Below are 13,754 nucleotides of genomic sequence, written 5' to 3' on the forward strand. Positions count from 1 at the left end.
AGCATTAAATAGGATGGTGGTCCAGGTCAGCCTGGGCAGAAAGCAAGACCCCATCTCCAAAATAACTACAATATAAAAGGGCTGGAGACATTGCTCAAAAGAAATTCTTGCTTTCTAGTTTGAGTAACCTGGAGGAAGAAAAAATAAAAATTATAGGCAGATTATATTATGAACATCCAAATTAAAGGCATATAGTCTGGAGAAAACTTTTCTTTTAAAGGTTGCAAGTTGCCTTTCTTGACTATCTTCAAACTCAAGAGACAAGCAGATTTCTAATAGTAAATTTTCTTCCAATAATAGAAAGATAATCTCAAGGTGAGAAGAATCCTAACATCAACCCACCCTTGTCTTATTTCTTGGAGTCCTCCATGACATCCTGCTCCTTGAGCTTGCTGACTGGGTAGCTCTACTGCAAAGATCTCAGTAAGACTGCAGGCAAATTCTTCTGCTATAATCCAAACTGTTAGAAGAGCTGTGTCTCCTTCTGTTGAATCAAGCTCTTCCTATCTGACTTGAGTTCCACATTTAGCCCCCAAATTCTGTTTCGTCTTTCAGAATTTAAAGGCAATTATGACCTCACTCAAGACTTTTTTCCTATGATTCTTTCTGTCATTTCTCCCTATGTCCCTATCTCTTGGATAACATGACTTCGTACTTGTATTGAAGACTGGGTAACTTCCTATTGTGGGTAATACCCAGATTGGCCTTGTTTTTCTGTCCACATTAAGGGGACTCCAGACGAAATTATTCTTACCCCACTCCTTCTGAGCTGGCATTAGCTTTCCAAAAAAAAACATACAGGCCACACATCATGATATCTACCAAGTGATTTTACTTGAAAGTAAAACTACTTTAAACATCTGTGTGTATGTTTACAACTTTACTTTTCATTCCAGAGCTTTTCAGCTGTTCTCATGGGTTTCTCATTAGCTCCCTCCTCCCATTTCCAGTTTAAGGCATTCGAGCCTAGAACTCCTATGGGAAAGTGAATGGATCTCCATTCTTACGAGACATACCCATTCCTATACAGGTACAATGACTTTTTAGGATTCTGCAATTTGAAAATTCTGATCTCATGTACAATAATAACTCTGTGATAATAATGATATCCAATAGAACCATATACCTTATTTTTTCCCCTGAGTTTAATTATACCATATAACCATTTGTTAAGAACGAAGTCAGGGAGTTTTGGAAAGATTAATTCCTTGTGAAGAAACTCAGTAATATTCTATCCACCAAGTGTATGATTTATTCACTGGTGCATTCAATAAATGTGTACTCAGTGCCTGCTACTTTAATGTTGAAAGGTATCTTTAAGTGTCAGGTGGCTAGTCTTTAGTGTAGGAAGCACACTGTCTTCATTCCAGGTCTTTTCATGCTTAACTTATAAATGCTATTAGGTTTTTTGAAAATCTTGCATGAAAGTTATTTTCACATGCTAGCAGAGTGATGAAATGCTGGGAACCCTCTTCTCTGCAGGCTTTCTCCTGCATTACAAAAGGTGTCCAACTCAACATTTCTATCCTCGTTGTTATGAACATTTAACTAAACTTCATTTTGTTGTCATTGGTGTTGTGGGAGGCACGTTTTATTTTAATTGCTTTCTTTTGCCTTATAAATCTCTTTCTGTCCTAATGGGATCACCAAATGGACTCACACCAAATATTCAAGCAGCATTTGTACTTGTTTCTCACTGTAATGATAAAGGCTTAACCCTTGTGGACAGATGCTGGACTCTGAAACTTGTGGACACATTTAATAGTAGTAGCTTGATGGCCACAACCACCTTTCCTGCTCTTGGCTTCTTCTTGGTGAACCTAAAAATTGTAGCAACTAGCTCTCATTCACATATTATTTTGGGGACTTTTAAGGACTGTCACATAGACTTGTAAGGTAGACAAGGCCTTGATTTTTCTGCATTTTGCTAACAAGAGAGCCACAGGCCAGAAGGCGCCCTACTTACAGGGAAGAGAAGCCCAGAGGAATTCCCCTGAGGCTGTTCCAGGATTTCATAAAGATTCTTCTGTACATTTGAGGAAGTTTTGAGGTTCTCCCACAGAGGCATTATGTTTTACTAGTGGGTAGTGGATTTTCTTTTCCATATCCATGTAGTGGTGGAAATGAACGCTTTCCAAGTCTCAACCAGAAGAATGACTAAATTCAGGACAGATCTATACACTGGAGACGATGTGGGTATTAAAATTAATGTTTCAAAGGATGTGTAATGCACAGGGAAACTGCTCTGGGTGATATCAGTGTGGCCAGAAGAGGCGGGATACGAAGCAGTGTGGTCCTAGTTCTGTTTAGAGTTCTTACAGGTAAAAGTGGCACTGGAGCTAAATATACCAAGCCATGAGAAGGAGCGCTTTTCCTGGGCAGTGGGGTCACAATTTCTTTTTATTATCTACTTGTATCTTTCTGAATTTTCCAGAATGGACTCATCTAACTAAAAACATGATTGTTTTGTTTGTTAAATTCCACAGGTGTTTTAAAATTTAGCCAAGTGAATCCTTTGAATGATTCTTGATATTTTTCATCTGTAGAATAACATTTTATAAATCAAAACTTCAATTGTATGAGAGGACTTTTTACATTGTTAGTGTATGTGTTTATATTAGTGTATTATCAGTGTATTTTAAGTTGGCCATTATAACCCACTTGCTGCTCTGTTAGTTCTTCAAAGTAAGCCTCTTTTAATATGACTCATTAATTTATCCAAACACTTTGAGGATTTTTTACATGTGTCTGAAGATACCAGGATGAAGAGAGCTCTATCTAGACATAGTGGAGAGTGGTTTTCCAGGAGAGGACTGTGCAGGTGCTTGGGGAGTGCAGAGGCAGAGCAGTGATCAAGGGTATTGGGCAGGTTGAGCCTCTGAACTGAAGAAGAAAGCTCTCCCCTTTCAGATGGCCAAACTCAGGCTTAGATATAAGAATATCATCTTATGCCATGTACGCAATGATTGACACAATGTTTTCTTATGATGCTTAAGAGTTTTGAAGCTGGCCATCATGGGGCACACATGTAATCCCACCACACTGGAGGCTGAACCAGGAGGATTGTGAATTCGAATCCAGTCTGGGCTACACATTGAGACCCTATCTCAAAAAAAAAAGAGAATTTTGAAATTAATTAAAAAGACACACCAGTTAACTTGGGCTGAGTTGGGGACTTTATTCCTTATTTGAAAGTTCTTTTCCCTTTTCTATTTATTTGGGTTTACAAAAGGTTGGTGATATTCCACAAACATAACTTCCTGGTTCTGAAATTTTCATAACAAAGTGTGTACATAGTATTTCTTGTTGCGTGCCCTTTTGTGTAGTGGTTATTACTGATTTAGACTACTTCCATTCCTGTCTGATTCCACTGCCTCTCCTCACTTTGTGGAGGGGAAAGAAAGATGTTTTTGTTCTTGTATTAGGAGGATAAACTGAGTCACTGAATGTCTGGATTATGAGGTGAGTCAGTAGTAGAAATGAAAAGAGAATGTAGGGTTCCTTTGTGCAAAGCTTTAACTTCTAAAGTATTCCTACATATAATTGATCATTTGCCAAAATGCATTCTCTCTTCAAATCTTTACTGAAAGTAATGAGCTCAAAATAAAGTCTCATGAAGATAATTGTACTGTTACAGCTTAGAACAGAAGTTAAAGCTACTTGAGTAGATTAAAATACGTCCTAAGTTTGCCTTAATACTTGGTCTATTTAATTAATTTGTTCAGCAATGAATTTTCGTTTCTCTTTGGAAAAAGAATAATTGAAACTTTCTCAGAACCTATCTTCGAACATTTTGGAGCCACTTTTGATTCACTTAAAAATTTTGATTCATTAAAATATTTAAATAAGATAGGAAGAATTAAAAATAAAGCCAGAATTGACACTAACTGTATTTTGTGCTACTGGCTACATTATCAAAAAGTTTTCCTATAATTAATTGATGAAAATAATATTGTCTTGATGTACTTAATAATTATTTTTACTATTAAATTATTCCTTTAGTATTGAAGTATTTCTTTACTAATTTTAAATGATGACCATTATATATTTTACACAAAAATATCTGAAGCAATGTGGATGTGAAAAAATGAATACATATGGCTAGACATTGAGGCTGTTTGTCAGTTGAATTCCCTTCATATTGATTTTGTTAGTTTTCTTTATAATTAAAGTGCTCACATATTTTAAATTATTTATAGAATAAAACGTATATCATGTTTTATTTAAAATAGGTATTTTGTTGATGTAAGTACCGAAAATGTACTAATTGGGGTTTTCAAAACTTTAGAAAATGAGACTAGTCTTATTACATTTTAAATGGAACAATATTTTAATTTACCACAATTATGATCATTTGATTTTATAGTTTTTACCCCAAATTATTTAATTTTTGGCTTCTAGCTCAACCAGAGGTTTTATATGTAATACATTATTGCCATCAACTATTGCTTATCAAACTCACGTTGGAGCTTTTCTAAGGAAAAAAACCCCACAAAATATAACCTTATCATAATGATTTACTCAGAATTCAAGAGTAATATAAGCAGAAATCCATATGTTGCCTGGGACCCCAGAATTTGTGTCTAACTAAACCTATAAAGGTAGAGGAATGTTTAGTAGTACACACCTTTCTGCCCTTCACTCTGAGGCTCTGGGTTGCTGGGCTTGAAGAAAATGGAACCACATCATAGTTGTCTGTCAGTCTTACCTGTGTTTCCATGGCCCACTGTTCTTACTTTCTGGGCCTCTAACTATTGAACTTTGAGCAGAGTATTTTAAGAATGAAAATAGATAAAGAAGTAGTTGTCATCCTTGAAATGTGTAGGGAGACTGACGAAATTCACTGAATTCTGTATGAGTGTTAAAAAAGAAGAAACTGTGAAAATGATGCATGTTAGGGGTGAGGAAATAACAAGTAGATGAAATTAAGACTAGAAAGCACCATAGGGACTGTGTAAGAGAGGGATCTACACATGATGGATTAGCCAAGATAGTACTGACTTTTCAAGATCTGGACATGAGTCACAATTACTTGTAGTAATTATAAGGTAGGAGAGGTAGTATATGTGGTGTGCATGTGTGTGGGTGTTTATGAGTACATGCTTGTGTATTCTCAATGTGGATAAACAATTACAGCTAGATGGTACAGATTCAGGTTATAATGAAATAAATTATATTTCCTTAAATATGGATTTCCACTAATTTTGATCTACTTTATTCCTGTGGTATAGGAGAGTAATCCATGTTCCCATACTTCCTGGGTTTCAATCCTTGTCCTAGCACTTGTCATTAACCTTGTAAAAGTTAATTAATTGCTTTGCTCCTCTATTTTCCCATCTATAAAATGGTGACAATATTGTTTTCAATCTCATAGATGATTGTGAAGATTAAATAGGTTTGATAAGCATGTGAGAACACCATCCAGAAGCAACATTCAATAGCATTAGTAGTCATGGTCATGATGGCCTCCAACTCTTACCTTTGTTTCTTGTTTTGTTTTGCTTGTGGCTTTTACCATACTCCTGACAGGTCAGGGTTCTTGCCAAGATGCAGAGCTGTATGGGAAGTTCTGATTCCAAAACCAAGGGACTAATGTGAACTTCCTGTGTCTCCTTGCAGACAATCTGTGACCTGAACTTGTCTAGAACTGCAACCTGAAAGCTGAGCTGTAAAGAATCTGTTCTGCTCTGATGCATATCTGTCTTTGTATCCTTAGGGATGAGGGGAGAATCATACTTCATTGGAATGGGGAACCTGGGGCAGCAGGGGCACATCCCCGAAGATGGAGGACTTTTCTTACTCTGCTGCATAGACAGAGACTGGGCTGTCACTCGGTGTTTTGCAGAAGAAGCCTTTCAAGCAATCACTGACTTCAACGATCTTCCCAACTCCTTGTTTGCATGCAACGTTCACCAGTCCGTGTTTGAAGGAGAAGAGAGCAAGGTAAGAGGTCTTTTCTGTTCATAAAAAATCTCAGCGTATTCTCCTTATTCATTTTAAGTGTTTGGAAATGCTTAGTTGGCTCTGTTTTTGACAAAAGTAGCAGGATGGGAAAAGCCTGACTATTAGGTAAATCTAGTCCGCTCTGGCTCATAGGTTTTTTGTAATAAAACAAGTGGTGTTAGGAATGAGGATGGTAAGAACTACTCATTGGGCTAAGAAGCAGATGTTTTAAAGTTCTAAAAGTTTTCTTTCCCTCATTCTGCCAAAAACATAATTTGCTTTTCTCAAAACAACACACGCTCTTTTTAACCTCTTCCCCATATTCAGTTTGAGGAATGTTCTAAAAATGGTCTCTTGAATTACGCCCGGGTCCCATGCAGTTATTAGAGAAAGTAAGTTGCTTGGCCATCCGAGTTCCTTTTGCTCACTGAGATCATGGTGGGTGGTATTGCTATCTGTGTGTTGTCAGAATTCAACAACTGTGGTAAATCCTGGATTTGAAATGATTGCAGAATGAGTCTGTCTGTGCATAAACATTGCCTAACTTCTCATTTTAAGAAACAAACTTGATTTAGTGTAAATATTATTGGAAACAAAAGAACATATTCCATTTGGAGATCTTTCTAGAGTTTATTTCAGATTTCTAACCTTTTAAGTTGGGATATTTGAATGGATCCAGCCTTCCCGTAAAGATGTGGATTACTACTAAGAAATATTCACTACTACATTATAAAACATGGACACCATTTTTCCCCTAAAACTAAAGTATGTGGCTCTGTGTGAGATATAAAAGTAGGATTTGATTATTGCTATATATAAACTTTGGTCCTTTCTATTAATTTCTGAGATCTAAACTTTGTTAACTGAGCACAAATAACTGCAAGTCCAGTTTCTGGATTTTATTGATTTTGTAAACCTAATAGAAAACCATTCCAGAGGATTAGGAATTATTTTGAACCATGTAAAGATGTTTCACACCAATATTATTTCGGAGTTAAAGAATGGGCTGAAAACAGTTTGAAATGCAATGAATTACATGTGAGTATAATTTTCCAGGGCTATGAGCACCAGACTATTTAAAACAAGAAAGTAGCATCTACCAAGAATAAACTGGATTTATTCTTGTTCTTTATTTTTTGTTATTTTTTTTGTTCTTGGATTATAAACCAGATTACTGAGGGCAAATAATTTCCACCTTAATTATGAAGCAAGTTCATATTTCATTTTTATTTTATCTAAGAGTCACAATAGGAAGATTTTCTTGGCTATTTACTGAGGATTTTCATTTTTTCCTGATTAAATACTTCTCATCAGTTGAAACAATAAGATTTAGGAAGATATTAATCTTTTTAGGATTGTTCCTCAAGATTGGCTGATCCACAGAACCAGAATTGGGGACACAAAAGGATAGATGCTTGTGAGAGCATTCATGGAAGTCTGACAACATCCATTTCTATCTTCTGATTGATCTGAGATTGAATAATGAGTTGTAAAATATTTTCAATTAGTTTGTATACAAAGTTGAATCATAGCATCTTGAGAAGTAATATTTGACTTTAAAATGAATTTGATAACATATTGAAGTACAATGAACAAGATGTAGTTCAATGAACTGGTTTCAAATATTTGAGATCCCATATTTATAGCCAAGGAGATGAATTTTATGTTGGACAATGTCTATATAATTAAACTTATTAAATCAGATGAAAAGTCTTCTTCTACCTTGATGCAAACTTATAGCCTCCATTTGTGGAGAGTTTCTAGGATATTAAGTAATCTGACATAAATTTAGTTTTGGTTAAACTTTTGTACATGAATTAAGGGTGACCAGATGATCAGATATCAGATGGATTGTCAGAGCCAGGAGGCATGACCATTGGCAATCTAAAAAAAAAATGGGGAGCCTTTTGGTACCTCATTGTCACTGCTATGTGTTTCTCTTCATGATTCAGAATTTCGTAATCTTCCCTGGGACTTCACTACAATTTGGATATGAAGTGTTCCCAGTGTCCTGTGCTCCCCTGTGGGGTGCTATTGAAGAGATTATGAAACCTTTAAGACGTGGGACCTAAACACAAATACAAGCAAGACTATGAAAAACAAGTCACACTAAGGGGAAGTCACTAACAGGAAAGTGAAGGTAAAAGAAGGAAGTTAAAAAGGTGAATATGGTTGATGTACTTTCTATACAAAAATAAGGTAGAAAGGAGAAAAATAGAGGAGATGAGCCAATTTGGGTTACAATGCATACATATATATATGGAACTGTGTAGCTATCTCAAACTGAAAAAAAATGTCTTAAAAAAGTCTTTCCAAGCGCAGAGGACAGGAACATAAGTCAGGTCCTGTCTGGGAATTGGTACAAGCAGGAGGAGGAAGGATATAAGGAAAGGGTGCAGGAAGGTGAATATGGTGAAATATTGTGTACCCGTGTATGAAAATAGAAAAACGAGACCTGTTGAACCTATTCCAGGAATGAGGGGAGGGGGGGAATAAAGGAGAATGATGGAAGGGGTGAATTCAACTTTGATACATTGTAAGAACTTTGGCAATGTCACAATGCACCCCCAGTACAATAAAAAGACAAAAAAGAGGTAGGGTCTAGTGGTAGGTCTTTAGGCCATTGGGGGCATGCCCTTGCAGATGATAGTGAAACCCCAGTTCCTTCCCTTTTCTCTGTTTGAGTGGCGCACTTTTACCATGTCATTTTTGCCTTATTCCATGCTCAGAACAATTGGACCAATCAGTCATGGACAGAAACCTCCAAAATTATGAGCCAAAATAACCTTTTTCTCTATATAAGCTGACTATCTCATGTATTTGTTATATAGTATCAGAAAGCAGACTGTCATAGACCTCCATTTCCCCCCTATTTTAATAAATTTGCTTATACCTCATTCTCTTAGGATTTTCTTTCCACAGGGCTCAGATTTCATGAATCTGAGCCACAAAGTCTGATGATGGGTATCTTTTCCAAAGGGTGAACATTTGAAGCACTGTGCTAAGTTTGGGAGATATTTTTAGGCAGAGGGAAAAGCATAAAAAAAAGTCTCCAGTACTCCCCCCTTTCACCTGAGGACAAAGCTAGCCATGGTAATTGCCTTTATTTTTGGTTTGGGAACAAGTATTCTGCAGCCAGAAATTTTACACTGATTTCTGAGGCCCAGGTGGGTAGGCAGTTACAGAGGTGACTAGTCTGGGCTGAAGACTTTCTTTTTTGGTATAACTTACTTTCGAATCATTGTGCCTTGATACTGATGGATTTGAATTTAGCCTGTCTTTGCAATTATTTTATTCATTTTAAGCTACTTAGTTGGTTAAGAATTAAAGCCTTTGCTTTCTATCATAAATAAGTCTTGCAGCACTTTCTTCTCTATTTTTTCCACATGTCCAAATGCACCATTCCTAGGGCTTTTTCCTTTTTGAAGTAATTCAGAGATACTGAAATCATCTGTTCATAATACAGGTAATACCATAGGATATCTTCTCATTATGTTTATTTCTGCTAACCAAACTGGTAAATATTCTGTATGATCACTTCTGCTGTCCTTTGTAAATCTAAGTTCTGACCCCTAATGTGCATTTTTTGAACAGCTTTATGAGGACCATGAGTTCACTACAGTTTTTAGTCCAGAAGAATTCTGTGAGACCATATTTTGATCTGATGCTTTTGTGATGAGTGAGCACATACTTCAGTGTGGCTGGTTGTAGGCCAGATGGTTGAGATTTGTTTATATAACACGAAGGAGAACTGGAGCTGGAGGAAATTGGCATCTGAAACCAATAGATGCAGATTGCTGTTTGCATGCTACAGCTTGAAGAATAAATATTTTTGTATGAAACACATTTAGAACTGGGATCTTCACAGCATCCAGCACTTAAAAGTTACTAAGGTTCATTTCCATTTAGAGTGTCCCCTGGGTATGCCTTTGTGGATCCCACTGACCTCCAAAAGTCCAGAGACAGGTAAGGCTAGGAGTGTCCTTCAAGGTGCCCTGTATCTGTGCTGAACATAGATGAAGGTCTGTTTGGTTGGACCTTGGCACCCAGTGGTTTCTAAGGGAGAACAGAGAAACAACCACTGGGAAATGTTTACTCACATTCAGTTGAATAGGGGAAGTCTGGAAGGTGACTATAATACCCTTCAAAGCCTACACATCCCTTAGTTTAATAGTGATAATAGTAATGACACTAGCAGCAGCAAACCTCATAGAGCATGTAGTGAGGTGCCCAGGTGCTTTGTCAAGTGCTTTATAAACACTGAGTCCTTTGATTGTCATGACAACCCAATGAGGGTAGTGTCTTTCTGCCTCTCTAACTCTGGGCACATGACAGGCCCCAGCCCTCACTGGCTAGTTCTGCCTAGTGTGTAAGCAAAAGTGACATGAGTCACTTGCAAGCCAAGCATTTAATTACTAATATTGAAGTCTGATGCTGGGGATACTGGCATTGTCAGCTATTGCCTTTTCAGGCAGTTTGGATGTCACAGTGGGGCAATGTCAACACAGGGCAGAGTTCTAGCTGAACTCTGATGAATGTGTAATGCATCAAGAACAAACAATCAGCCAGACACTGGGGGCTCATGTCTGTAATCCTAGCTACTCAGGAGGTAAAGATCGGGAGGATCACAGTTTGAAGCCAGCCCAGCCAAATAGTTCTGCGAGACCCTAGAGACCCTACCTTGAAAAACCCTTCACAAAAATGAAAACAGGCTGGTGGAGTGGCTCAAGGTGTAGGCCCTGAGTTCAAGCCCCAGTATTGCAAAAACAAAAGCAAAACCAAAAAACTTTGTTGTTATAGGATGAGATTTGGCTGTTCATTGTTATGGTGTAACTGAACCCATCTAACATTATTTAGTAGCATTATCCTCATCTTTCCGATGGGAGACTGAGGCACAGTTTGCCATGAGTTTTACTAGTTGTGACTGAGCTGGGATTTAAACCTAGGCGGCCAAACTCTTAAATATTAAGAACCACCTCTTAACATTCAAATATTTATTGAAAACTCGTGCGATACCTGGCTCTGGGAATACAATAATGTAGGAGATAGGCATCAGCTCGTTGAATTTATAATCTACCAAGACATAAAGTACCAAGATATACAACAAGTAACAAATGGTAAGAGATGCCAAATCAAAAGGGCATTTAACATGAGTTGGATGTATGGCTCAAGCAGGACAGCATCTGCCTAGCAAGCGTGAAACCCAGAGTTCAAACCCCATTACTGCCACCACCAAAAAAAAAAAAAAGAAAAAAGACATATATTTTTAACCTTATGCATTGACACATACACACACATAAGTTTTTTTTAAATAAGGGGGAATTCCTGTCAACTGTGATTTTAAAACACATTCTGTTGCAGTGAGCACAAGGTTGCAGACAGGCTGTGTGGCCTCTTAGTCTCTGTGCCTGTCATAGATGGGTCATCTCAATGCATTGTGAGTGACCAGAGTGATTCTAAAATTCAAAGTCAAACATTTTCATTCAACCTAGCCACTAACTATGAAGCACTTCCTTCTTTCAGAGGAAATAGGGTCTAATCTAAAATTGCAGACATCATGAAGGTATTCTAGAGGCGTTTTCCACGGCTAACTAATTAATTGTGGATTTTACTTTACCATGTAAGATTCACTCCCGTTCTAATTTGTCAAAGATAGATGCTCATTTTGTCTTTTATAACTGCAGGTCCATAACCCCATAACCCCCTACCTGCAGTTTTGAAATCTGAATGTCTCTGAAAACTTAGGCTTTTTTCATCATTCTTTTTGAGACAAAACTTCGTTTGCCTTAATTCATTTAAAATCAGAGCAGAACTGATGGGAGGCCCCTTGTAGTGTGACTATTTGTCAGCTTCTCTGCAGTAATATTCCTGTTTTTAATTAGCAGGGCCTGCCCCAGACCTTGCTGGGGCACTACACAATAGGAAGCTCTGTTTTACATTTCTAAATCTCCAGCATTGAATTCCAAACTTACCAGGCACCAAGGGGCTCAGCAGTGGGTTATAGATCTGTAAAATATGAAAATGAACCTACAATCTTATGCTCAAGGAGGAGGAGTTCATCATTGAAATCTTAAGTGCCATCAAGCTGAGAAATTAAATATATGTTTTCCCACAGTAAGATACTCATGTCCTTTTTTCAGCTTTTACAACTTATTTTCATTGAAAAATAAAATTATATATATATATATTTATTTATTTATTTTGTACAATATTTTTTGAAATATGTTTACATTTTGGCATGGCTAAATTAGGTTAATTAACATATACATTGTCTCATGTACTTATTTTGTATGGTGAGGACATTTAAAAATCTACCTTCTTAATGATTTTCAAAACTATTATTAACTATAGTCACCATCCGGCACAATAAATCTCTTGAAGTTATTCCTATTTTCTAACTGAAATTTTGAATCCCTTGACCCACGTTTCCCAGGAACCACTCCCACACCCTTCCTGGAACCACCATTTTACTTTCTTCTTCTGTGAGTTTAATTTTTTCAGGTCCACATGTAAGTGATATCGTGTAGTATTTGTCTATCTGCACCTGGGTTATTTTACTTAATAAATGTTCTTCAGGTTCACCTATATCATTCTAAACTACAGTATGTCCTTGTTTTAAAAGACTGAATAGTATTCCATTGTGTACAGATACCATGCACACCACTTTTCCTTTATCCATTCTTCAGTTTAAGGACACAGGTTGAGTCCATATCTTGGCTAGTGTGAATAATGCTACAATGAATGTGACAGTGCAGACATCTCTTTCACATATTAATTTAATAATCTTTGCATATATACCCATAAGCAGGATTGCCTGATCATGTTTTTATTTTTTTCAAGGAACCTCCATACTGTTTTTCATAATGGCTGTTATGGTTTAGATATGAAGTGTTCCACCACTTAAAAAAAGAAAAAGCTCCTATGCTAAAAAGCATGCTCCCCAACTAGTAGATGGAATCGTTAAGAAGTGGTTAGTTTGTTAGAGCTCTGACCTACTCAGTGGGTGAGTCACTGATGGATTCATAATTTGATGGCATTATCGGGAGGTGATAGAAACTGTTGGAGATAGGGCACACTTGGAAAAAGTAGGTCACTGGGGTCATGTCCTTGAGGGCTATATCTTTTCCCAGACCCTCTACCCATCTGCTTCCCAGCCACCATGAAGCAAGCAGCTCTGCTCCACTGTGCCCTTCTGCTGTGGTGCTGTACCTCACCCACAGGCCCAGAAACAGTAGAGTCAGCTGACCATGACTGAAATCTCTGAAACCCTAAACCAAAATAAATCTTTCCTTCATTAATTTAATTTCCTCGGGTCTTTGTCACAATGATAAAGTCTTACTAACACAATGGGTGTACCAATTTTCATTTCTACCAATAGTGTGTTTCTACCAGTAGGGTTTCTTATGCGTCACACTTGTTTTTTAAACAGGGACTCTTTATGTAGCCCACCCAGCCTGGCCTTGAACTTGAAATCTTCCTGCTACAATTAACAGCATGTACCATCATGCCTGGTTCTTTTTTCATATTTATAGTGGCCATTCTAGCACCTGCTAGAATGGCCATTGTGTATGTGGTAGCATACACAATGGTCTTAGTTTTCATTTCCCTGAGATATTATAGTTTATTTCTCCCTTCAGATTTACTAATATTTGCTTTATGTGTTTTCATATTCTAATGTTGGGTACATATATTGTTATATACTCTTGCTAAATTAACTCCTTTGTTGTTATAGAATGACTTTTGTCTCAAATAGACTTCAAGTCTATTTGTTGAATTGTTTTTCTCTGTGTTTCCTTGAATTTCATTGAGCT

At 37.1% G+C, this 13,754-nt stretch overlaps 1 protein-coding gene across 1 annotated transcript in view; it reads left to right on the forward strand.

Annotated features, from left to right (window-relative positions):
• Positions 1–13,754, forward strand: part of Rcan2 (regulator of calcineurin 2) — a 228,614-nt gene that overhangs the window by 26,940 nt on the left and 187,920 nt on the right. The window contains exon 2 of the mRNA XM_020182552.2: positions 5,717–5,943. Coding sequence (XP_020038141.1) covers positions 5,719–5,943 — 225 coding nt within the window. The 5' untranslated portion in view covers positions 5,717–5,718. The remainder of the gene's footprint in view (positions 1–5,716; positions 5,944–13,754) is intronic.

The sequence above is a fragment of the Castor canadensis genome, chromosome 8 (genome assembly GCF_047511655.1).
Source record: "Castor canadensis chromosome 8, mCasCan1.hap1v2, whole genome shotgun sequence".
In the NCBI taxonomy this organism is placed as follows: domain Eukaryota; kingdom Metazoa; phylum Chordata; class Mammalia; order Rodentia; family Castoridae; genus Castor; species Castor canadensis.